Raw genomic sequence first — 26,784 nt, 5'->3', positions numbered from 1 at the left:
CACTAAAAACCGGACTCCTTCCCAGAAATCTTGCGTTTTTTTCCACGCGATTTCACCGCGATTATGTTCGCAATTTCGCCGCGATTTTCGCTTGCGATATTCAAGCACTTTCCAAGCGATTTGAAGCATCGCTTGGAAAGTGATTGACAGGTTGGTCACACTCGTCAAACATAGTGTTTGACAAGTGTGAGCAGCTTTTTACTATTGAGGCTGCCTATGCGGCTTCAATAGTAAAAGATAGAATGTTAAAATGCTAAAAAAAAAAAATTTAAAAAAAAAAATCTGTGTATATTTACCTTCCGGCGTCACGCCCTGCATTCCCAGCCTCAGCGTTCCCAGTAATGCCTTGCGAGACCTGTGATAACGTTGGTCTCGCGTTGCTATAGCGATCTCGCGGGACCGCTAGAGTCACGCGAGACTACGCCATCACAGGACCTTGCCACAAGGCATTACTGGGAACGCTGAGGCCGAGAATGCAGCGCGTGACGCCGGAAGGTAAATATACCCCGATTTTTTATTCTTTTTTTAACAGGGGTATGGTACCCAGGGCCTGGAGGACAGTCTCCTCTCCTCCACACCGTGGGTACCAACCGCACATGAGACGCTTAACTTCCCGCATGGTGGGCATAGCCACATGCGGGAAGTGATTCTCATGCATTCCTATGGGTGCGGAATCGCGGCAATTCTTTGCGATTCCGCACAAAAGAATGACCATGCTGCGATTTTTTCCACGATGCGATTCTGCTGCGGAAAAAAGTGCAGCATTAGCACAGCATGTGCGGAATGCCATAGGAATGCATGGGGGGCGTTCTGTACAAGATTTTTAAACGTTTTCGCGCCGAAAATCGTGGCAAAAACGCTTAAAAATCGCTACGTGGGCACACAGCCTTAGTCTGTGTGCTAGCCGGCTTTCATTCTTTTTGGTACAGATATGATATGGATAGACAGATTATATATATATATATATATATATATATATATATATATATATATATATATATATAGAGCAGATTTCTAATCTGCTTTTGCTATTGAAAACATTATCTATGAGCTCAAAAACCTTTCAAGTGATGCCGTTTTTTTAAAAAGCTGATCTGCTTTTGCAACTGAAAAACATATCCTCAAAAAACGCAGCAAAAACGCTGTGCATGAATGTAGCCTTAGATCAGGAATAGAACAGTCATTTATAGGACATTTCATAACTTTCCCAAATTCCTATGAAAAAATATTCAGCATATTCTGCATTGAATTACTGTACCCAATTTATTATTATATATTTTAGGAGTCAGAGTCGGTCCATTTTATACCGACTCCAACTCTGACTCCACCAAAATGAGCACCGACTCCAACTCCACAGCCCTGGGGTATATACAGCTCAGTATCGCCTCCTATGGCTGTATACAGGACAGCTAGTAATGGTGGCTACACACATTAACCCTCTAGTGTCAGTGTCACATGGTTGGCGGTTTTACAAGTGAAATGAAGGGAACAACTGAGGCAGAAGTACCAATCTTGTCTAAGGCCATGCTCACAGGTTTTTGGGATTTTTTTTTCTTTAAAAATAGAAACCAGTTCATGAGACTAATTTGGGGGCGAGGGGGTCATAAATGACAGTTTTCCAGTACATTTAGCCTACTCAATCTCACTATATGCAAAGATTGGAGACTCTAATGACACCTATGTAAAGTAGTTACCCTAAAAAGTTAGTGTCGACCCTATAACAAGCTTTGCCATGAGTCCAAAACCAGAGTCTTTGCCAAAAGAAAAGCCATCTGCAGACACCAGTATGGGAGTTTTTGTTACTGCAGAGCAAGGTAGGGGTTGGATGAGAGACTTGTGGAGACTGCTAGGATGGCCTCTGGGAGAAGCTATGCATATTAGTTTCCATCCAAAAGGCAGATGGCTCTCTAGTGCCACTTACTGGAGGTGGCTTTACCTGCAGTAAAGGCCTCTTGCAAGTATCCTACTCATCGTCGACACCCATCAAGGGCAGAGAACCTGCGTACATTCACCTCTAGGTCTATTGCCAAGTGATGCATGAGGATCATGTAATGAAGACGAGTCCCGTCATAAAGTAGCAGATCAGAGCGCCAGCCTGAGCGCGGCAACCGACCGCCCACCTTCATGTGCCATAAAGCTCTGCGCCACCCCAGCTACATGAAGGATTTGGTTTTGTTTTCCATGTATGTAAATCTATGTTTTAAGGTTTCATTGTCCTCATAAAACTGGGTTAGCCGGTCCACGAACAAGAAAAGGTTTTGTGCTGCTATGCACAATGTTTTGTTTGCACGGCGTTACACGGGCCTGGCCGCAGACAACAATCACTTTATATGTAGTTATTTTTAAGTGACTTTTGGAACAGGTTCTGCTTCTTCACAAGTCAATCCCCATCTGTGTCTATAGAAGCCTCCAATTATAGGGGAGATACGGTATAATGTATGGGATAATTAGCTGGCTTGACGCTGCGTAGTGTAACATGGGCTGAGCACTGATTGTTCATACGTGTATATAGTTATATAGTACAGTGTCCTCCCGCTGTGGTCCTGAGTGATCAGCATGTAAGTGATCCGTTTCCCTGCAGCGTCACCCCTGGGAAAAAGCAGCATTGCACCGAGACCATTCATACCAATGGACTATGTAAAGCCGGACAGGTCCTCGAGAGCGAGAGACGCTCATTGTAACTGCTCTCCCCACTGCCCAAAAGACAGAGGAACCTGAATAGAGGGACCTACCTTGAATTAACAGTTTTGTTACTTCATCTTATGCAGCATAATTTAAAGGGAATCTGTCAGATTACATAGCAAAAAAAAAAAAAAACCTGCTAACAGGAGCATAACAAAGGGCAAGAGAGTCTGATTCCAGCCATGTGTCACCTGCTAAGCAGCTTGCTGTAGTTTCAATACATCAGTGTTTTATCACCACAGGACTAGGTCTCAAGTGTAGGAGAGTCCAGCTAATTTGTGTAACCCCGCCACTGATCGGTAGATTGCCAACAATGTACACAGGAAGCTGCCAATCAGTGGTGTGGGCAGGATTTTACCACGCTCAGCATTCAAAGCACTGCTGCATCTACATCAAATTAACGGTGATTTTATCAGAACTGCACCAAGGTATAGTAAGTGACAACAATAGTCAATCAAAGAAAAAAAACATCCGGCACTGTCCCTGAGAAAGAAATACCCGTAAAGCCACTTATAACCGCTATCAGTGTGACACCTGTAACCCTTGCTGAACGGGTGCACTATCCATGTGAAGGAAAAACATGAAATATCATAGTAGAAAAAGACAGCAGGATGGCACTCGCCGTTCTCTTGAAATGATTCACTTTATTTCATATTAATAAAGCATAGGTATCGGCACGGGAGAAATGCAAAAAGACGGACGACAGCCGTTTCGTGCACAATGCACTTCAACAGGTCCCATGCTCAGGCTCAAAGAAACACTAATTTATACCACATGTGTGAACAAAAGAAACTCCACCCTTTACCTGAACGTGTCTTAAAAAAACCCCAAAATAAAAAAAAATAAAAATAAAAGCAAGCATAATTTACATACACCATATGCAGTAAAACTAGCAGTCATAACCGCTTCAGAGAAATACGGACATATCCACTTTTTCATTTAGACCCAAAGGACCTGTGGCTTTTGTACGGAGGATCCATTTAGCCTCTATTTGTAAAAGATGTTTTTTATGGCTCCCTCCATGCTGCGCGGTGCAGACACCCTTTCAATGCCAGTAAACCGTAATGCTTCCGCATTCCCTCCATGTACTTTCCTCATGTGTTCTATAAGTCTAGGGACACCCTTTCCTGTGCTGATGGAATTGAAATGTTCCCTGAATCTTACAGAGGGGCCGGATCGTTTTCCCAATGTAGAAAAAGCCACATGGGCAAAACAATGCATACACTACAAAGGAGGTCCTGCAAGTAATGAATTCCGTGACTTTGTGAAATATGGGTCCCATTTTTACAGTTTTCCCACTTAATTTAAATGGACACCAAGAACAGTTTTTACATATATAATTTCCCTTTGGGGCACTGGATTCCAACCAATTATTTAGTTTATTTTGAAATCTGTTCTTGACTAATAAATCCCGAAGGTTAGTACTTCTTTTACTCGCAAATAAAGGACCCCTACTGACCACATCTGTGAGGTCTCTGTCACTTTCCAGTAGGTGCAAATTCTGTCTGATGACTGTTCTAATGTGTCTATCCATAGAATTATATGTAAAACTAAAAACAAACCGTTTCTCTTTTCCTTTTTTGATCTGCCCGGTAATAACTGGTTCACTATTAACCCTCTGTAATGCAGAATCTAGAACAGAATCAGGATACCCTCTTTTTTTTAATCTGCTGCGCAATTCATTCGCTTGTCTCTGAAAACCTTCATTATGACTATTACATTTCTTTAATCTCAAAAATTGGCCATAAGGCAAGGAATTCTTTACATAATGGGGGTGTGCACTAATATAATGTAAGAGGGAGTTTGAGGATGAAGATTTACGAAAAATTTCTGTGTACAAAACTCCATTGGCTAATTTTAATCTGACATCCAAAAAATCTATTTCCGAGCCTCCAAATTGCGAAGTAAACTTCATATTCATGTTATTATGTGAATTAAGGAACTCGACAAATAAATTGAACCGTTCCACACAATGAAAATGTCATCCACATAGCGAATAAATAATGTTATATACTTCAAAAAGGGACTGGTGACCGCATAAACTACTTTCTCCTCCAAAACTGATTTTATTCCTAGGCATAAAGCGTTCCAATTTGACAATGTCTTGTATAGGCAAACGGAGGGTACAGCAATGGGTACGCCCATCGCGTGCACACTCGCTAACCTGTTTTTGGCAGTTTTGGAGGAGAAAGTAGTTTATGCGGTCACCAATCCCTTTTTGAAGTTAATAAAATTATTTATTCGCTATGTGGATGACATTTTCATTGTGTGGGACGGGTCAAAAGAGGATTTCAATTTATTTGTGAAGTTCCTTAACCCCTTAAGCCCCAAGGGTGGTTTGCACGTTAATGACCAGGCCAGTTTTTACAATTCTGACCACTGTCCATTTATGAGGTCATAACTCTGAAACGCTTCCATAGATCCCGATGATTCTGACATTGTTTTCTCGTGACATATTGTACTTCATGTTAGTGGTAAAATTTAATTCAAATAACTTGCGTTTATTTGTGAAAAAAACGGAAATTTGGCGAAAATTTTGAAAATTTCGCAATTTTCCAACTTTGAATTTTTATGCCCTTAAATCACAGAGATACGGCACACAAAAAACTTGATAACTAACATTTCCCACATGTTTACTTTACATCAGCACAATTTTGGAACCAAAATTTTTTTTTGTTAGGAAGATATAAGGGTTAAAAGTTGACCAGCGATTTCTCATTTTTACAACACCATTTTATTTTTAGGGACCACATCACATTTGAAGCCACTTTGAGGGGTCTATATGATAGAAAATACCCAAAAGTGACACCATTCTAAAAACTGCACCCCTTAGGCTGTGTTCACACACAGCGTTTTTTTAGCGGTTTTTACCGCGGTTTTCACTATAAAACCGCTATAAAACCGCTAAAAATAAGGTGCACAGTCATTTCTATGCATTTTGCACTTTTTGTGCACATTGATGCGTTTTTTACCACGAAAAAACCGCATCGCGGTAAAAACCGCAGCATGCACATTAATTTTGCGTTTTTTTCCGCGGTTTAGGCTTCTCCCATGCTTTTAGAAACCGCTGTGGTAAAAAACGCATAAAAAACGCATCAAAACCGCGCAAAAAACGCGCAAAAACCGCCGCAGAAAAATAGGTGCGGTTTCTGGGAAGGGATTCAGGTTTTTGTGCAGAAATTTTCTGCAACGTGTGCACATACCCTTAAGGTGCTCAAAACCACATTCAAGAAGTTTATTAACCCTTTAGGTGCGTCACAGGAATTTTTTGAATATTTAAAAAAAAAAATGAACATTTAACTTTTTTTCACAAAAAAAATACTTCAGGTTCAATTTTTTTTTATATTACCAAGGGTAACAGGAGAAATTGGACTGCAAAAGTTGTTGTCCAATTTGTCCTGAGTACGCTGATACCTTATATGTGGGAGAAAACTACTGTATGGGCACACGTCGGGGCTCGGAAGGGAAGTAGTGACGTTTTAGAATGCAGACTTTGATGGAATGGTCTGCAGGTGTCATGTTGCTTTTGGAGAACCCCTGATGTACCTAAACTATTGAAACTCCCCACAAGTCACCCCATTTTGGAAACTAGACCCCCCCACGGAACTTATCTAGATGTGTGGTGAGCACTTTGAACCCCCAAGTGCTTCACAGAAGTTTTTAACGCCTGGGCGTGAAAATAAAAAAATCATTTTTTTCTGCAAAAATGATATTTTTGCCCCCTGACCCTAACGGGAAAATGGAAATAAATACATTTTCTTTTAATTTTATTATTTTTCCCTAACTAAGTGGGTGATAACGGGGGGTTTGATTTACTATTTATGGCGGTTTTTATGTTTGGCGGCTGTCGCACGCTAAAAGATGCTTTTTATTGTAAAAATAGTTTTTGCATCACCACATATTGAGAGCTATAATTTTTCCGCATTTTGACCCACCGAGTCATGTGAGGTCTTATTTTTTGCGGGACGAGTTGACGCTTTTATTGGTACCATTTTCGGGCACGTGATATTTTTTGATCGCTTTTTATTCCGATTTTTGGAACGTAGAATGAACAAAAACCAGCGTTTCATGAATTTCTTTTGAGGGGGTGCGTTTACACCGTTCCGCGTGCGGTAAAATTGATAAAGCGGTTTTATTCTTCGGGTCAGTACGGTTACAGCGATACCTCATTTAGGTCGTTTTTTTATGTTTTGTCGGTTTTTTGCAATGAAAACATATTTTATATAAAAAATAGGGTCTAAGAAGTAAGGTTTCTCCTTGCGGAGAGTGACATGCCAGCTGTGGCTTGTCAAGGTAAGGAGACTTATTCGCCGTGCAATGCTCCTCTGGGAAAATAATATGCAAATTGCCTCTTCAGAAAGAAAGAGGACTTTTACTCTACAGCGCCACCTATTGGTAGTAGCGATCCTACAAGTCACAATCAACCCTTTAACGAGTCTTGTAGTATGACTTAGGATACAAGTCAAATCAGAATCTCAATTTGCAGACACGGTGTTTCGAGCTGTTGGCTCTCGTCAGTGCAAAGTATGAGATCTGATTTGGCTAGGTGAGAGGCTCTGGACTAGGGTCTAAGAAGTAAGGTTTCTCCTTGCGGAGAGTGACATGCCAGCTGTGGCTTGTCAAGGTAAGGAGACTTATTCGCCGTGCAATGCTCCTCTGGGAAAATAATATGCAAATTGCCTCTTCAGAAAGAAAGAGGACTTTTACTCTACAGCGCCACCTATTGGTAGTAGCGATCCTACAAGTCACAATCAACCCTTTAACGAGTCTTGTAGTATGACTTAGGATACAAGCCAAATCAGAATCTCAATTTGCAGACACGGTGTTTCGAGCTGTTGGCTCTCGTCAGTGCAAAGTATGAGATCTGATTTGGCAAGGTGAGAGGCTCTGGACTAGGGTCTAAGAAGTATATAAAAAATAATTATTTTTGCATCGCTTTATTCTGCGAGCTATAACTTTTATATTTTTTTGCTGATGACGTTGTATGGCGGCTCGTTTTTTGCGGGACAAGATGACGTTTTCAGCGGTACCAAGGATATTTATATGCGTCTTTTTGATCACGCGTTATTGCACTTTATGTCGGGTGGTATGATAATAAATTATTATTTTTTGCTTCGTTTTTTATTTTTATTTTTTAAGGCGTTCCCTAAAGGGGTTAACTAATGGGACAGTTTTATAGGGCGGGTCGCTACGGACACGGCAATACCAAATAAGATAAGATAATCCTTTAATCTTCCCACCATGGGGAAATTATGTACTTTTGTTTTTTTTTATTTTGAAAAAATGGATTTATTGGGGAATTTTTTTTTTTTTTTTACACTAATTTATTTAGCAATTTTTTTAAAATTATTTTTAACACTTTTTTTTTTTTTTTTTTTACTTTATTACCTTGTCCCAGGAGGGACATCACTGTCCTGTGACAGATCGCTGATCTGTCACATCACAGATCACTGTGACAGATCAGCAATCTGTTACTGGCAGTTCTGCAGACTTCCTCATGCCTGCGCTTTGCAGGCAGTGAGGAAGTCAGCTCCCTACAGGCCCCTGTCGCCATCTTGGATCCGGGGGCCTGTAGGGAAGGAGACCCCCGCAGCAGCGCTGCACATTGCGCTGCTGTGGGGGGATCAGGGACGCACGGAGAGAGCCCCCTCCCTGCCGATGCTTCCCTTTAACCCCAGGTACACCGCGATCGCGTTTTATCGCGGTGTACAAGGGGTTAACGTGTCGGGGGCGGTCCGTGACCGCCCCTGACACATTGTGCCGGGTGTCAGCTGTGATAATCAGCTGACACTCGGCCGCGATCAGCGGCGCTCACCAAGTCGGCGCCGCTGATCGCATTAGACGTACTATCCCGTCCTTGGGAATTAAGTCCCAGTGCACATGGACGGGATAGTACGTCTAATGGCAGAAAGGGGTTAATTCACATAATAACATGAATATAAAGTTTACTTCGCAATTTGGAGGCTCGGAAATAGATTTTTTGGATGTCAGATTAAAATTAGCCAATGAAGTTTTGTACACAGAAATTTTTCGTAAATCTTCATCAACAAACTTCCTCTTACATTATAATAGTGCACACCCCAATCATGTAAAGAATTCCTTGCCTTATGGCCAATTTTTGAGATTAAAGAAATGTAATAGTCATAATGAAGGTTTTCAGAGACAAGCGAATGAATTGTGCAGCAGATTAAAAAAAGAGGGTATCCTGATTCTGTTCTAGATTCCGCCTTACAGAGGGTTAATAGCAGGGCTGTGGAGTCGGAGTCGTGGAGTCGGAGTCGGTGCTCATTTTGGTGGAGTCGGAGTCGGAGTCGGTATAAAATGGACCGAGTCCGACTCCTAAAATATATAATAAATTGGGTACAGTAATTCAATGCAGGATGTGCTGAATATTTTTTCATAGGAATTTGGGAAGGTTATGAAATGTCCTATAAATGGCTGTTCTATTCCTGATCTAAGGCTACATTCACACACAGCGTTTTTCCTGTGTTTTTTGAGGATACGTTTTTCAGCTGCAAAAGCTGATCATCTTTTTAAAAAACCGCATCACCTGAAAGGTTTTTGAGCTCATAGATAATGTTTTCAATAGCAAAAGCAGATTAGAAATCTGCTCTATCTATCCATTTATCCATATCTGTCTATCCATATCGTATCTGTACCAAAAAGAATGAAAACCGGGTAGTACACCAATATATATTCTGTTCTATCTAAATATCTTGATTATGGGATCATAAAAATGATTAAATGTCTGAGGTTCACATTGTACTACAATAAATTTTTCACTTAAATATAAGCAATATGTGTGGGAGTCGGAGTCGGTGTAAGAGAAATTGAGGAGTCGGAGTCGGAGTTGCAGGTTTGGCTTACCGACTCCACAGCCCTGGTTAATAGTGAACCAGTTATTACCGGGCAGATCAAAAAAGGAAAAGAGAAACTGTTTGTTTTTAGTTTTACATATAATCCTATGGATAGACACATTAGAACAGTCATCAGACAGAATTTGCACCTACTGGAAAGTGACAGAGACCTCACAGATGTGGTCAGTAGGGGTCCTTTATCTGCGAGTAAAAGAAGTACTAACCTTCGGGATTTATTAGTCAAGAACAGATTTCAAAATAAACTAAATAATTGGTTGGAATCCAGTGCCCCAAAGGGAAATTATATATGTAAAAACTGTTCTAGGTGTCCATTTAAATTAAGTGGCAATACTGTAAAAATGGGACCTATATTTCACGAAGTCACGGAATTCATTACTTGCAGGACCTCCTTTGTAGTGTATGCATTGTTTTGCCAAAGTGTTTTTTTTCTACATTGGGAAAACGATCCGGCCCCTCTAAGATTCAGGGAACATTTCAATTCCACCAGCACAGGAAAGGGTGTCCCTAGACTTATAGAACACATGAGGAAAGTACATGGAGGGAATGCGGAAGCATTACGGTTTACTGGCATTGAAAGGGTGTCTGCACTGCGGAGCATGGAGGGAGCCATAAAAAACATCTTTTACAAATAGAGGCTAAATGGATCCTCCGTACAAAAGCCACAGGTCCTTTGGGTCTAAATGAAAAAGTGGATATGTCCGTATTTCTCTGAAGCGGTTATGACTGCTAGTTTTACTGCATATGGTGTATGTAAATTATGCTTGCTTTTATTTTTATTTTTTTATTATTTTGGGTTTTTTTAAGACACGTTCATGTAAAGGGTGGAGTTTCTTTTGTTCACACATGTGGTATAAATTAGTGTTTCTTTGAGCCTGAGCATGGGACCTGTTGAAGTGCATTGTGCACGAAACGGCTGTCGTCCGTCTTTTTGCATTTCTCCCGTGTCGATGCCTATGCTTTATTAATATGAAATAAAGTGAATCATTTCAAGAGAACGGCGAGTGCCATCCTGCTGTCTTTTTCTACTATAGTAAGTGACACATTGCTGGAATTAGGGTCTCTGCTCCTACATTGTGCAAATTACATGGCACAAACCTGCTGACAGATTCCCTTTAAGAGCAAAGGATCCCGATTCCAAGTTCTACTTTTACTGCTTCATACCAGGCAGATACTAGTATTTTTTGCATCACATTCAAGTCTATGCAGAAAAAAAAAATACACATGCTGCAACGCTTCAAGAACACACGCGGCACATCTCCCAATAGACAATTTTCTTTTCTTCAGAGGAATTTCTTCCTAATTGGTCCCCTCTATCCAAGTCTCCTGCCCCCTAGTTACGTGTACTCCTGCAGCATACTGCAATCATTTGCCAGACACTCAGGATTTTCAGATGTCGGATTAAAGGGAAATTATTCTTTAAAAATTGGTATTAAATTTACACTTGATATTTGGTTTTTGCAAGTCGCCCCTTTAAGGCTGTGTGCCCACGTTCAGGATTTTTTGCGTTTTTTCCCTGCAAAAACGCTTAAAAAAGGCATACTTAAGCATCCCATTATAAGAATGCATTCCAAACTTTTTATGCCCATGCTACGTTTTTTTTCCGCAAAAAAAAAAAACGCATTGCGGAAAAAAACACAGCATGTTCATTAATTTTGCTGAAAATATGCGGATTTACCACTATGTTCATTGCATTAGGATGCTCCGGAAAAAAAAGCGAAAAATCTACAAAAAAAGACGTGCAAAAAACGCGACAACGCGCAAAAAAAAACAAACAAAAAAAAAAAAGCGAAAAAATATGCGGATTTCCTGCGAAGGAGTCCGGTTTTGCTCTGGAAAATTCTGCTTACGTGAGCACATAAAACTGCTGAAGATGCAAAATACTTAGGCTAAGTCTTGGAGTGAACAGATTACCAATCATCGCTCTGTAAGAAATGGCAGGATGTGATTGAAAAGACAGAACACAATAAATATTCAAGTCTAAGTGGAGGAGAAGTCACGCGGTTCATTTGGAGCCGGAGCGAGCAGAAGGCTGATCTGCACACACACTTGGCTGTAACATGGAAGGGAGTAGACTTCCTGAGGACTCGCTGATCGGCATGATGTCACTGTCTGACGGAGAACCATTTCCTCGGCTGTATCACTGGGGAATCCGATTACTACAGGTCTTCTACTACAAAACTTTAAGGGTGTGTGCACACGCTGCGCATCCGCAGCGGATTTGGCCGCTGAGGTGTACAGTACCATTATTCCCTATGGGACATGGAAACCGCTGTGCAGACGCTGCGGAGTATCGGCGGTTTCTAAACCGCAGAAAGAATTGACAGGTCAATTCTTTCTGCGGATACCGCAGCGGTTTCCTATCTCCACCATTGTGGAGATGGTGAAACCGCAGGGCCAAACCGCAGGATAATCCGCAGGTCTTTTGACTTGCGGATTTATCTGCGGATTTTGCAAAATCCGCAAAGATGAATCCGCAGCAGATTCTGCAGCGTGTGCACGTACCCTAAATCTTTCTTAAACAGATAGCAGATCGTTAGGATATGCCATCACTTTACACTTGGCGTGGATCCCACCTCTGGGACATCCACTGATCCCAAGAAGTAAAGGCCACAAGCGCAGGGGAACGGCATCCAGACAATTTCCTGGAAGGGGTTGTGCTCAGCTTCCAAATTTTGAAAATAAAGAAAAAAAAAAAAATCTATCCTTCAGGGATTCATTGTATCCTATAGCTGACCATGGATACTAAACACTGTGCGGCTGCCATGTGCAGATGAGGATGGGGAATGCGGTCGGGACAGTACAATCACAGACGCCCACCATCACCGCCGACCCGCATGCTCATGTCCTGATGTTTCCCCTGACATGTGGGCTCCATGCATTTCTCAGTCCATTACCCCCTGACGGGTTATAGATCTCTAGCACAGACCAGACATCAACAAATCCCCTGTGCGGTCTACGGGAACACGCAGAACTGATTAGACCATGCCAACGTCAAGTATTTCCAGCTGTTCTGCAGCGCCGGCCGTGTCCGAGGCAGAAGGAGAACTATTCCCATTGTCAGGTCACCCAGTAGACCAATTTCTGGCCACAATTTTACCTTCCCAAAAATATATTTAAATTCAATTATTTTCTATTTGCCACACCAGCTTCTGGGAAAGCAACAAACCAAACGCTCACCACAAGATCTATCTCAGTCATCCAGTTTTCCAAGACTCCTGTATAAGGCAGATCTAGGTTAGCAATGCGCCTTGCCCTGTATCCGTGTATAACGGCACAGCTAATGCTCAATCCTTTTGAAAAGCTCTTAAAGGGAACCGGTTACCCCCTCCAAGTGATTTTAAGTAAATCGAGCCACCTTGCTTGTGCAGCACTAATGCTGCATTCTGTCAAGGTGGCTTTTTATTTAGGGTACCTTCCACCGCAGAAATAATCTTTTTTAAAATTGGTCAGACATACCTGATATTTGACAGGGGGGCAGGTCTTTCCCCATCTGACCAAGGCGCCTCACATCCATCACTCATGTCTTCCTGCGTTGTTTGTTCCGCCTCTTCAATTTTCTTTTCAAATCCTGGCGCCTGCGCTGTAGTATGTATTCTGGGGCATGCGCAGTGACCGCTGCCTGTCCTCTCTCATGACTTCCTGGCCTTCCTATCGCGCGGCCAGAGATCCCGCCCCACAGTCACTTATGATTTATTCACACTGCGGGGCTGGGAATCTTGGGCATGCGCAGTAGTTATCTGTGGCTCTCATGCCAAGATTCCCAGCCCCGCAGTGTGAATAAATCATAAGCGACTGCGGGGAGGGATCTCTGGCCACGCGTCCAAGCAGGCGCGATAGGAAGGCCAGGAAGTCATGAGAGCGGATGGGCAGCGGTCACTGCGCATGCCCCAGAATACATACTACAGCGCAGGGGTCAGGATTTGAAAAGAAAAATGAAGAGGCGGAGCAAACAACGCAGGAAGACATGAGTGACGGATGTGAGGCGTCTCGGTCAGATGGGGAAAGACCTGCCCCCCTGTCAAATATCAGGTATGTTTGCCAATTTTAAAAAAGATTATTTCTGCGGTGGAAGGTACCCTAAATAAAAGAACCACCTTGACAGAATGCAGCATTAGTGCTGCACAGGGTGGCTCTTTTACTTAAAATCGCCTGGAGGGGGTCACAGGTTCCCTTTAATAGCTGACGAGCCGGACATGGATCATGGGATCACCAGTAAATGTGACACGGGGCCAACCTATGAAATGATTGGGACTTAGGGAAATGTCGTAGTGCAGCTGCTCTTGCCATTTTCAGAGGTGGACGACACCTAGACATAGTTATTCCCACCTCAGCCATGAACGAGATGAGAAGATTTTAGATAAGAGAAAATCGATTCACAGGTCCCTGGTCCAGAAGCAGGCCTGCCCACAGTCACCCTAGTCAGGCCAGTGAATGACCTCCTGCCTTCCCGCAGCCATCCAAGGCCAGCCCGTGAACTGCCTCCTGTCTTCCCACAGCCATGAATGATTCTCCAGTGCTGAAATCTCATCTCTCGAGATCGTGGTGCCGAGTTCACCATTTGCGCCCCATACTGAAGGCAGCATGTCGGGGTTGGGGGGGGGTCTTCCTAGCTCCAGTCTAGATCTTATTCTGCTCCATACACACCCATACTATCATATAAATTAAAAAGCTTGTCCACTGCCAGGACAACCCCTTCTTGACCTAAAGGTTTGGACCTGATTAAATAAAAAAGCTTATACTCCCCTCCTGTGGAGGCGCAGTTCCCGTGGTGTTGGCACTCTTGGTCCCAGGGCTCTCGTGCAGTTATGACGCGTGACCTCGGCGCCTAATTATTGTGTCACTGTGTCCGCCTTCATACAAATTTAACATGAAAAGGAGGTCAGATCAGCTGCAGCCCAGACTTCCTCTTCATGTTTAATTTGCCAGATGGAGGGGACAGTGACGCAGCTCTGATTGGGGGCTGGGCACCAAATGTCAAGCAACCGCACAAGAGCGTCAGGACTGCAAGTTCAGACATCGCTGGAACGCCGCCGGCACGGGAAGAGAGTATAAGTATTTTTTTTTTTTTTTTAATTATTTTAAATTGGTCAAACATTTAGATTAAGAAGGGGTTCTCCCAGTAGTGAATGACTCCTTTAAAAGGCTGCTTTTACTTTAATGTTCCTTTTTTTTTTTTTTAGGCCAAGTTTCTGGCCAAAAAGAGATAATAAACACCATAGCAAAACCAAACCAATCAAAACCTAACTCTGCAAAACTGTTCGAAATAAATCCGCTCTGGGCAGCAGCGGCGATTATAGGATCATCACTGGCGATCACAGGATCATCAGCCACTGACTTCCTAATTACATGGCATTGACATTTTAAGGCTGGAGGTGCAACGGGGCTGTACAGAGGATCCAAACACAGAGGTAAGATGTTCATCGAATGCACACATTAAAAATTTCATGATCAGACACTTGATTGTGTAAACAGGTCAGTTCTGATGGATGCTGCAATTAAGAATAATTACACCGTGTGCAGTAACTAAGAAAGCCCCCATTTATATGTATTGAGGGCCGGTCCGGCCGTTGAGTCTACGCTGCGGCATCCACCATAGATTTACACAGGAACACCACCTGCAGTGTCAGGGTCTTTTCTCACCCACCCCCCTCATGGCTTGCTTACTTACCTTTAAGCAGAGGCAGAGGCGTTAACTCTATAGGTTTGCCCTGAGACCGAAACTGTGAAGAGCTCTGCGACCTCTTCTGCCGGGCTTTTCTGACGGACTTCCGTGAAAATCCGTCTACTTTATCCACTGATGGAGGAGTGGTTGGTGCTGAGGACATATCCCTACTGGAGACAAGAAGACAAAAAAAAAAAAAAAATAAATAAATCAGTAAAGGTCAATTTGTATTTTGCATTAGCTTTCCCGAAAACAGATAGTGATCTGCTCTTGTTAACAGATTCCTTATAGAATACCAGATTTTATATGGTTTATACAAAGCCAACATCCAGCTGACAGCAGGAAAATTGTGGGGATATACAGGTCAGCTGCTGCACACCAATTCATATTTTCTAGGGTTGAGCAAAAATATTCCAAGGACCCTGGTCTAGCGCCACCAGTCAACCTCCTCCTACCTCCCTGGCGACTTCAGATTAGAAGGCCTGTTGCGACGGCATAAATGTGGTGTGACACGTGAAAGATGACATCGCGCTGGGCATGCCGGTGATTAGGAGATTTGCAGGGCTCTTGTCTGGCGGCCATAGACTAATAAACGGTCGCTGGACCAGGGTCCTGCAAATCTTTTTGCTCAACTCTTCAGCTTACCTTTGTGGTGCCGTCAACAAGTAGGTGAAGTGCTGACATACAGCTCTGGCAAAAATTAAGAGACCACTGCAAAAATCGTAGTTACTTACCGATAACAGTATTTCTCTGATCCCATGACGGCACCACAGAGAAAGGGATCCGCCCTCAGGGACAGGAAACCTACAGATGAAAAAGGTGGTACCTCTCTCCCACATCAGTTGGTTTACAGAGCATTACACAGAACTTTCAGCTGCAACTCTAATGGTTATAAAAATCCAAAATTAATCAAATTAATCTTAATAGAGGCACCGTGTGGCTAAGTACTAAAGCTAACTAACTCACTCTAATGTGCACACCTGTGTGTGAAAAGGAGGGGATGTACGGGTGCAGTCATGGGATCAGAGAAATACAGTTATCGGTAAGTAACTACGATTTTCTCTTTCCCCCATGACGGCACCACGGAGAGAATTACAAAGACTGTACATCTAGGGAGGGACCACCGCCTCCAGACCCCTTTTCCCAGAGGTGAGATCTGAAGAGGAGGTTAAGTCTAGACAGTAATGTTTGAAAAAATGTAGAGGGGGAAGCCCAAGTGGCCGCTCTACATATCTGGTCTATTGAAGCGCCGGCTTTCTCCGCCCAGGATGATGCCACTGCCCTGGTTGAGTGGGCCCTTACGTCCTCCGGGATGGCGGCCCCGCAAGAGGAGTAGGATAGGGTGATGGCCTCTCTTATCCACCTCGCCAGTGCGGCCTTCGATGCTTTTTGACCCTTCCGAGAACTCTGAAAACAGACAAACAGAGCCCTATCCTTCCTAAACTCCCTTGTGGTTGTCAAATATTGGACCGGCATCTTTTTACATCTAAAGTGTGTAATACCTCTTCTGTTTTGTTTTTGGGATTGGGAGGAAGAAGGGTAGGGAGATTTCCTGGGTCCCATGAAACTGTGAAGACAGAGATATGCTGGGTCGGTTCTAAGAATTACCCTATCATCCAGAACTTGCGTGAAGGGTGAGTGGGCAGACAAAGCTTGTATATCACTAATGCGGCGGGCAGAAGTTAAGGCTATGAGGAGGGTGGTCTTAAGCGACAATATTTTTTAAGGGAGCCTCCGCTAGGGGTTCGAAGGGAGATTTGGTTAGTGCGTTTAGCACTAGGTTTAGATCCGGGGGGGGGGGGGGGGGGTGCGTAGGGGGATCGGCCTAGATCTACTTGAGGCTCTAATGAATCTTATAACCCATCTATTTTTGGCTAGGTCATGGTTATACAAAGCTCCCAAGGCCGCCTACTGTACTTTTAAGGTGCTGGTAGCTAACCCCTTTTCCAACCCCCTCTGTAGGAATTCCAGAATCTTGTCTCCGTTGGGTCGGAGCCTGACACTGACATGAATTTTTTCCACACTTTGCCATATGCTTTAGTGGTTACTGGCTTTCTGCTTTGTAGTAGCGTGGTTACCAAGTTTGACGAGAAGCCCTTGATTATTAGGAGCTCCCTCTCAAAAGCCAAGCTGTCATGTGTAGGTTTTTTATGTGGGGGTGATACACTGGTCCCTGGGATAGCAGGTCTGGAGTTTCTGGTAGAACCCAGGGATCCATTACGGACATTCTTCTCAGCCAGGAGAACCATATTCTCCGTGGCCAGAAGGGCGCTATTACCACTACGGTCGCCTTGTCCCCCCGTATCTTCCTCAGTACTAAGGGGATGAGAGATATTGGGGGGGGGGGGGAGGCGTAGGCCAGATGATAATCCCAGGGTATCGTAAAAAAGCGTCTAGAGCTACTAGGCCCCCCCGGGGATCGATTGAGCAGAAGGTTTCCAACTTTCGGTTCTGACTGTTCGCAAATAAGTCTATTTCTGGCCGGCCCCAGAGTTTCAAGATCTGGTTGAAGACTAACTGGTTTAGTTCCCACTCCCCCTGTTTTAGATGTGTCCTGCTTAAAAAGTCCGCCGTTCGATTTTCTGCACCTTTTATGCGAAGGGCTGTCAGTGATTCTAGATTGTGTTCTGCCAGGTGGAAGGTGGACTTTGGTACCTCCATCATTGGTCGAGATCTGGTGCCCCCCTGGTGGTTTAGATATGCTACCACTACCTGGTTGTTTGAGAAGACCCTTGTGTGATGGGAACAAAGTGAATCTAGAAAATGAATGAGAGCTAGTTTTACTGCCAGCAGCTCCTTCATATTTGAGGAAGCAGACTTCTCTTCCCTGGTCCCAGGGCCCTTGTGCCACCTGGTTGCCTAGATGTGCACGCCACTCCCAGGGGCTTGCGTACGTAGTTAGGATCTTTGTCGCAGGCAATGCCCAAGGAACCCCCCTTGGCTAGGTTGGCTGGAACTGTCCACCACATTAAGGAATGTGTCGTCTCTGGTGAGATGTTTAACTGCATGTCTAAATTCCCGTGTAGGGAAACGTCTGCGTCTAATATTTCCCACTGTAAGTCTCGAGTATGGCTCTGTGCCCACTGAACTGCTGGCATGCAGGCTGGCATTGATCCTAATAGTGACATTGCTTTTCTCAGGGTAGCTATCATTTGTGACGCCATTTGTGTCATTTTTTGAACCTTCGCCTGCAGAAGATAACATTTCTGTTCGATTGAGTCCAGTGTTATCCCCAGGTACTCTTGCACCTGACTTGGTGCGAGTCTGGACTTGGCCAAGTTCAGCATCCACCCTAGACTCAGTAGAGACCTCATGACCATGTCCAATTGTTGTTTGCAGTGGTGAAAGGTGACGCCTATTATTAAGAGATCGTCCAGGTATGGGACTATCACAATGTTTTGCTCTCTTAAGTGGGCCATTACCTCTGACATTACCATTGTAAATAGTACCCTTGGAGCAATGGCTAGCCCGAAGGGGAGGGCTCTGAACTGATAATGCTTTATCTCCCCCTGGATTGTCACCGCCACCCTGAGGTATTTCCTGTGGTCTCTGAATAGGCACATGGTAGTATGCGTCTCTTAAGTCTAATACGGCCATGACGCAAGCTGGGGGAAGCATTTTTATACAAAGTTTTATTGTCTCCATTTTGAAGTGCTGAATTTCTAGGAATTTGTTCAGCCCTTTTAGATTTATAATCGCCCTGTACGATCCGTCTGGCTTCTTGCGAAGGAAGAGAGGGGAGTAGAAGCCTTTGCCCCTGTCTTGGTAGGGGACTTCTTGTAACACGTTTTTCTCTCTTAGATTTGCCATTTCTTGTTGTAGAGCCAGCTGCTCGCGCGATCTCCTTTGGGGCGTTATCACGAAAGAGTTGTTTGCGAGGGTAATTAATTTTAGCCTCAGACCTTCCTTTATTATGTTTAGTATCCATGAACTCACGGATATTTTTTCCCAGACCTGGAGAAAGTAGGATAATCTTCCCCCGACCCGGGGAGTACCTTCATTGTGGCTTTTTGTTGCCGGGGGGGGGGGGGGGGGTTTGTTAAATATAAAGCCCTTGTTTTTATTTCTCCTATCCTCCCATCCTTCTTTGTTCCCTTTCGGGGGCTTCCGTCGCTTGAACCTTCTGTTCCGAAAAGGCCGTTTGAATGCCTGACTAGGGAACCCGGAAAAAGATTTTTTTCTTGTCACGGATGTCGTCTAGCGTTGGGCCAAATAAAAATTCCCCCTCGCACGGGATTGCACACAATTTGTTTTTTGTCTGTAAGTCTCCCGGCCAGCATTTCAGCCATAAGGCGCGTCTTGCGGCATTCGAGAAGGCGGCTGTCCTGGCTGGTCGAGTCTACCGATGCATCCGTCAGGAAGGCTGCTGCCCCCTTCATTACAGAAACCGACCTTTGCATTGTATCTTGTGACATTTCCCTTTATTTGTGAATCTAAGTGATCCAGCCAGACCATTACGGCACGTGCTGTGCACGTGGCTGCGATGGCTGGCTTTAGCCCCCCTGCTGCTGCCTCCCACGCATTATTTAGAAAAGCTTCTGCTTTTTTGTCCATTGGGTTCTTCAAGGGTGCCCATGTCTTTGAAGGGCAGGGCAAATTTTTTAGAAGCTTTTGCAACTGCTACATCTAATTTAGGAGCTTTACTCCATAGGGAGCAGGCCGGGTCGTCAAAGGGGTATTTCCTCTTGGGTGTTAAGAGGACTTTTTTGTCTGGCTTTTTCCACTCTCGTTTAATTAGGGAGTGGATTTTCTCATTGATAGGAAAAAAAAAACGCAGAGCTTTTCCTGTTCCAGCCCACCGAACATCAGATCTTGGGCTGTTTGTTTAGGCCGTTCATCTACTTGCCCTCACCACTTTAACCAGGGTGTCTGTTTCTTCAATGGGGAAGCAGCTACGTCCCCCTTCTGAGGATGATGAAGAGGACTGGGAGGATGATGAGTTACTTGAGTCAGATAGTTCGCTTTCTGACTCGCTAACACTGGACTCTGGCGATCTATGCCTGGACCTACGTTTCTTCTTTGAGGTTCTAACACCCTTAAGGGCGTCTTCGACCTGGGTCCTTATTAGTGTTTTGAGATCTGAAGCAAATCTCGGGGATTCCTCCTGTATTGTGTCTGCTCTATGCACGCCGCACAGAGCTTTTTCTCCCACGTAGGGGGTAGCTCCGCCGTGCATAGGGCACATACCATGTGCTTGGATTTGGTCGTGCATTCACGCCCCTGAAACAGAAAAATTAACAATCGCATTTTAGCGAGCGGGCATTCACGGAGATCACTCACCCTCCTTGTGGAACGAGAGATACCGTCTCGGGCGTAGGGATTATTTCCACCGCTGAATCCACGTCTGGCTGTGCTGCCATGGTGGAGCTTTGGCTGTGCCGCAATCCTGCGTGACCGCTGCTGCTGCGCTGCTGGGAAGAGTTGCGCTGGCGCTGTGAATGCTAGCGCTGTTCCTGCATTTGCCGCAGCCCCTGCTTCAGGGACCGCCGCTGCATCTCCTTCTCTTTCTGCTTTTTGCTCATGCTGACGCTCCCTTCACCTTTAGTGGGGTTTTAAATATGAGCGCTCTTTTTTCTTTTTTTCTTCCTTTTTCGAATTTGGCGCCGCCTCTACCCAGCGGTCCCTGCACCCCGGAAGTGGCCGCCCACGCATGCGCACTGCAGATTACCCAGTAGTGCACTGCGGCCCCATCTTTATTGGCGCAGTACTTGCACGCGCCCCGCCGGCGTCCTGTGCCCGATGCCAGCAATCTGTGCCCGCCTGTAAAGGACTCGTCTCCCGCGGCTCCAGGTGGCTGCCGTCACCCTCCACCGCTCTGCAGTCCCGCACCTTGCGCCTCCCGGTGGCCGCCGCCACCCCCCTCCGGGTCGCTCCGAGGTGCAGCCAAGGCCTGGGATTGGCAGACTTGCTCCACTCTTCACTGCCTCTCCCCACTCACCCTCAAGGCCCGCCGACCCCGGTGGTGGTGCTTCGGGGGAAGCCCGCAGGGGGCCTCGATCCTGCCGAGGCAGGGAGCCCCGCTGCCTATTACTGGACTAGCTCGGTCCCCGGCATCCCGCGTCGACTGCAGGTATGTGCTGTAGGTTCCCCGTCAGGGACAGGAAACCAACTGATGTGGGAGAGAGGTATCGCCTTTTTCATTTGTAGGTTACCTGTCCCTGAGGGAGGATCCCTCTCTCTCCGTGGTGCCGTCATGGGGGAAAGAGAAATTTTCAGTTTGTCTGAGTTCTCTTTATAAGTATATTTTTGAATAAAATGTAAATTGCGCTTATATTCTATAAACTACTGACAACATGTCTTCGAATTTCGAAGCACTAAATTTTGTATTTATTTTCAGAAAATCAGAAAAGGTCAAAATAACAAAAAAATTCAGTGCTTGCAGACCTCAAATAATGCTAAGAAAACAAGATCATAATCGTTTAGAAACAAGAATACTAATGTTTTAACTCGGGAAGAGTTCATAAATCAATATTTTGTGGAATAACCATGATTTTTAAATCACAGCTTTCATGCGTCTTGGCATGCTTTCCACCAGTCTTTCACACTGCTTTTGAATGACCTTATGCCACTCCAGGTACAAAAATTTAAGCAGTTCTTCTTTGTTTGATGGCTTGTGACGATCCATCTTCCTCTTGATTACATTCCAGAGGATTTCAATTGGGTTCAGGTGTGGAGATTGTGCTGGCCATGACAGGGATTTGATGTGGAGGTCCTTCATCCACACATTGATTGACCTATCTGTGGAGCATGGCGCACTGTCTTGCTAGAAAAAACAGTCCTCAGAGTTGGGGAACATTGCCTGAGCAGAAGGAATCAACTGTTTTTCCAGAATAACCTTGTATGCAGCTTGATTCATACGTCCTTTGCAAAGATTAACCTGCCCAACTCCAGCCCATTATGGACTTTTCTTGCTGTGCACTTCACCCCAGCTGCCATTTGCCATGCCTTTTGTCGGTCACTTGATGTCATCCTGTGGTTGCTGAGTGGCATTCGGATAAGATGATGGTCCCCCCCCGGTCAGTGGAGAGTTGTTTTCGCCCTCTGCCGGTCTTCTGTAGCTTTGTTGTTCCAAATGTCTGCTGCTTGACCTTGTAATGGACTGTAGTCTTAGAAATTTTAAGGATGGAGGCTCACTGTATTCTTCCGCTAGTAAAGCCAAAATTGAGCCCTTCTTTTCCTCACTCAAGACTTTTCTTTTCAACTCTTTTGGTTAAAAATTATTTTTTCATTCCTATTACTTTTGGGATATTACTAGCACTTGTTTTGCCATCCAGCTTGTCCTATTGCAAGAAGATTGTGAACACCACAGCAGGGTTTTTATACTTTCCTTCATTAAATAAGATTTAGTTCAGGTGATCACCTAATCAGAAGCACATTAAGTAGAATGAGGTGTACTCTGGTTGGAATTCAACTGACACTGGAATGGAATGGCTGTCAGACATGTAGAGAAGCTGATTTTTATAAAACTGTGCAATGGTCTCATCATTTTTGCCAGAGCTGTATTTCATAACTTCAAGGCTTATTAACAGATGAAAACCTAACTACCTTAAATTACTAATGTGTCTTAGTATATATATGGTAATGACGCGGTCTAAGCCTCACTCCAAAAGGTGTATGGTTGACCCATCATCACTTGCAGAACACATGGCCACCCAAAAAAAGCACAAAACAGGCAGAGTGTAGACACCTGAAAATTGCGCTATTATTCTTAAACACATCTGTGGCGTGTGAAATTACCATACAGCTTCGATAACGCCAGCCATCTCTTCCAACATTGGTGCAAATTAATACAAAATACTTGAAAACTCTTCCAAGAAATATTCAAAAGGGGCTTTTTGATGGAGAAAAAAGTCAACATACGATTGGACTCTTCATACCCACCCATGATTGCAGAGAAGCACCCCCTGTACAAGAGCCTGCACCTGGTCAATTTGCTCGCTTTCATTTAGGCTGTAGTTTGCTAGCCAAGCATATTACACAAGAAAAAGATAAACTAATAACATGCCAGTTCCCTTCTTGGGTCACACACTACAGTTTTGTTGCAGGCAGGGCTGTGTAGTCGGGAAGCCAAACCTCTGCTCCGACTCCATGTCCCTGACCCCATGTCCCTGACCCCATGTCCCTGACCCCATGTCCCTGGTCACTACTGAGCATGTGCATAAAGGGCTGCACAGAATTATCTCAGCTAAAAGCCGAGATTAATAGATCAGGAACCGAACAGACATTTATAGGACATCTCAGAATTTTCTCAACTTCTTATGAAAACATTTACAGCACATCCCGCATTGTACTACTGTAGCCAATTTATTATAGATTTTGTAATAAATTTTATATCGTCCATTTTATACCGACGCCACCAAAATGGACCCCGACTCCATAACCCTGGTTGCAGGTGAGTCTCCAGTGAGTCCATGCTGACCAGCTGCAGCTTTTATTATTTCATTAGAACAGACATCCACTCTGGATTGAATATTGATGAGCTGAGTCCGTATCCACTAATTGACTGCAGCGGTCACGAGACACAATATGGCGAGGTGACCAACAAAGAATAACAGCAATGACATCTATGGAAAGATGCCACTGTGGGAGGAGAGTATGCATTTTAAAGCTTTTATAGCCCATGGGCCACTGAATTGGTTAAGCAGGGGTTTGTTCAGTAGTCGACAACCCCATTAGAAAAGTACAGCAGCTTATTTCAGACATTTAACCATGTACAGAAGAAAAAAAACATCTTAAATAAAAGTATGCTAAAATTGTGTAACCCAAAAAAGATCTTCTAAAACAAATTATGTTTGAAATTTATGCAAGTTAAAAGTTATGTAATTCAATTATATTCATTCATGAATAGTTTTTACAAAAAAAATACATATACATTATATATATATATATATATATATATATATATATATATATATATATATATATATATATATATATATATATATATATATATATATATATATACACACACACACGAATACATTATATTTCCCATATACAGTTGTGTTCAGAAGTTTACATAACCCGGCAGAATTTTTGCTTTCTTGGCCTTTTATCAGAGAATATGAATGGTAATACCAAAAGCTGAGTGAGTTTCTGGGATCCAGACAGACTCTTGCATCTTTCATCTAGCCACTGACGTTTCTGGATTGTGAGTCATGGGGAAAGCAAAAGAATTCTCATCGGATATACGGGCAAAGGTAGTTGAACTGTATAAAACAGGAAAGGATTCAAAAAGATTTCAAAGGAATTGATAATGCCAGTCAGCAGCGTTCAAACGGTGATTAACAAATGGAAAATCAGGGGCTCTGTAAAAACAAATGGACGGTAGAATCATAGAATCGTAGAGTTGGAAGAGAACTCCTGGGCCATCTGGTCCAACCCCCTCCTCAAATCATCCTACACAGATGTCTGTCCAGCCTCTGCTTGAATACTTCTATTGAAGGAGAGCTCACTACCTCTCATGGCAGCCTGTTCCACTCATTGATCACTCTGTCAAAAAGTTTTTGCTAATATCTAATCTGTGTTTCCTCTCATTCAGTTTCATCCCATTGCTTCTAGTCTTTCCTTGTGAAAATGAGAATAAAGATGATCCTTCTACAATGTGACAGCCCTTGAGATATTTGTTAACAGCTAATAAGTCTCCTCTCAGTCTTCTCTTTTGCAAGCTAAACATTCCCAAATTCTGCAACCTTTCCTCATAAGACATGGTTTGCAGACCAATCACCATTCTGGTCGCTCTTTTCTGAACTTGCTCCAGTTTGTTGATGTCTTTTTTTTAAAATGTGGCACCCAAAACAGGACACAGTATTCCAGATGAGGTCTGACCAAAGAGGAGTAGAGGGCAATAATGACTTCACGTGATCTAGACTGTATGCTTCTGTTAATACATCCTAGAATTGCATTTGCCTTTTTTGCTACTGCATCACACTGTTGACTCATATTCAGTCTGTGATCTATTAGTATACCCAAGTCTTTCACATGTGCTGTTGCTTAGCCCTATTCCTCCCATTTTGTATATTCTTTTTTCATTTTTATTGCCCAGATGTAGTACTTTGCATTTTCCCCTGTTAAAAACCATTCTGTTAGTTGCTTCCCACTGCTCCAGTTTATTTATATATTTCTGAATCCTCTCTCTCTCTTGTCTAGTATTAGCTATCCCTCCTAGCTTTGTGTCATCAGCAAATTTAATCAGGTTACACTCAATTCCTTCATCTAAATCATTGATAGAGATGTTGAACAATACAGTGCCCAGGACAGAGGCCTTAGGTACCTCACTTGAGACATTCTTCCAAATGGATGTGCAGCCATTTACGACCACTCTTTGGGTCCGATCACTAAGTCAGTTAGGAATCCACCTAACAGTTGCCTTGTCCATTCCTTAGTCATTTTTTCAATAAGGATAGTGTGAGATACTTTGTCAAATGCTTTGCGGAAGTCAAGATATACTATATCTACAGCACTTCCTTGATCCACCCAGTCAGTGATTCTGTCATAGAAGGAAATTAAGTTAGTCTGACATGACTTATTAGTTTCAAACCCATGCTGACTCTGTTTAATCACTTCATTCTTATCCAGGTCATCCACAACTGCCAGGAAAATTGTTTGGGGATGCAAAGTAAAAAAACACGAACAACATCAGCTGAAATAATGGACTCTGAAAACTAGCGGTGTGGCTGTTTCAAGATGCACAATAAGGAGGCACTTGAAAAAAAACGGGCTGCATGGTCGAGTCGCCAGAAGAAAGCCATTACTGTGCAAATGTCACAAAGTATCTTGCCTACAATAAACAAAACAGAACAGAGACAACCCTCAAAACTTCTAGAACAAGGTAATTTGGAGTGATGAGACCAAAATTAAACTTTCTGGACACAACCATAAACATTACATTTGGAGAGAGGTCCACAAGGCCCATGATGAAAGGAACACCATTCCTACTGTAAAGCACGGAGGTGGAACACTGATGTTTTGAGGATGTGTGTGCTACAAAGGCACATGAAACTTGGTCAACGTTGAAGGAAAGATGAATGCCGCACATTATCAGCAAATACTGGAGGCAAATTTGCAATAATCAACCCAGAAACTGCACGAGACGTACTTGGACGATCCAACATAACGATCCAAAACACAAGGCCAAATTGACCTGTCATTGGCTACAGGAGAACAAAGTGAATGTTCTGGAGTGGCCATCTCAGTCTCCTGACCTCAATATCATTGAGCCACTGTGGTGAGATCTCAAGCGCACAGTTCATGCTAGACAGTCCAGGAAATTACAGGAACTGGAGGCTTTTTTCCCAACAAAATTGGGCAGCTTTACCAATAAAGAACCTCATCCACAACTACCACAAAAGACTTCAAGATGTCATTGATGTTAGAGGGGGCAATATGCGGTATTAAGAAATGGGATATGTAAACTTTTAATCAGTGTCATTTGGATGTTTTGGGTTGTCATTATGATTTAAAAAGAGAAAACACAGTAGGCTTTACAATAAATAGCTTCACCCAACCACTAACCATGAGTAGAGAAAAATTACAATGATAGGTAAGGCTGACAAGACATTA

The 26,784-nt window shown here is 43.6% G+C and overlaps 1 protein-coding gene across 3 annotated transcripts in view; it reads right to left on the bottom strand.

The window, feature by feature from the left end:
* Nucleotides 1-26,784, bottom strand: part of PPP2R5E (protein phosphatase 2 regulatory subunit B'epsilon) — a 119,238-nt gene that overhangs the window by 63,733 nt on the left and 28,721 nt on the right. For all 3 annotated transcript variants that reach the window (XM_073570911.1, XM_073570894.1, XM_073570903.1), the window contains exon 2: nt 15,229-15,392. In XM_073570911.1, coding sequence (XP_073427012.1) covers nt 15,229-15,385 — 157 coding nt within the window. In that variant the 5' untranslated portion in view covers nt 15,386-15,392. The remainder of the gene's footprint in view (nt 1-15,228; nt 15,393-26,784) is intronic.

Source organism: Dendrobates tinctorius, unplaced genomic scaffold, assembly GCF_039654945.1.
Source record: "Dendrobates tinctorius isolate UK_male_01 unplaced genomic scaffold, ASM3965494v1 ptg000006l, whole genome shotgun sequence".
In the NCBI taxonomy this organism is placed as follows: domain Eukaryota; kingdom Metazoa; phylum Chordata; class Amphibia; order Anura; family Dendrobatidae; genus Dendrobates; species Dendrobates tinctorius.
The sequence above is the reverse complement of the archived record's forward strand: the minus strand, read 5'-3'. Positions and strand labels throughout refer to the sequence as shown.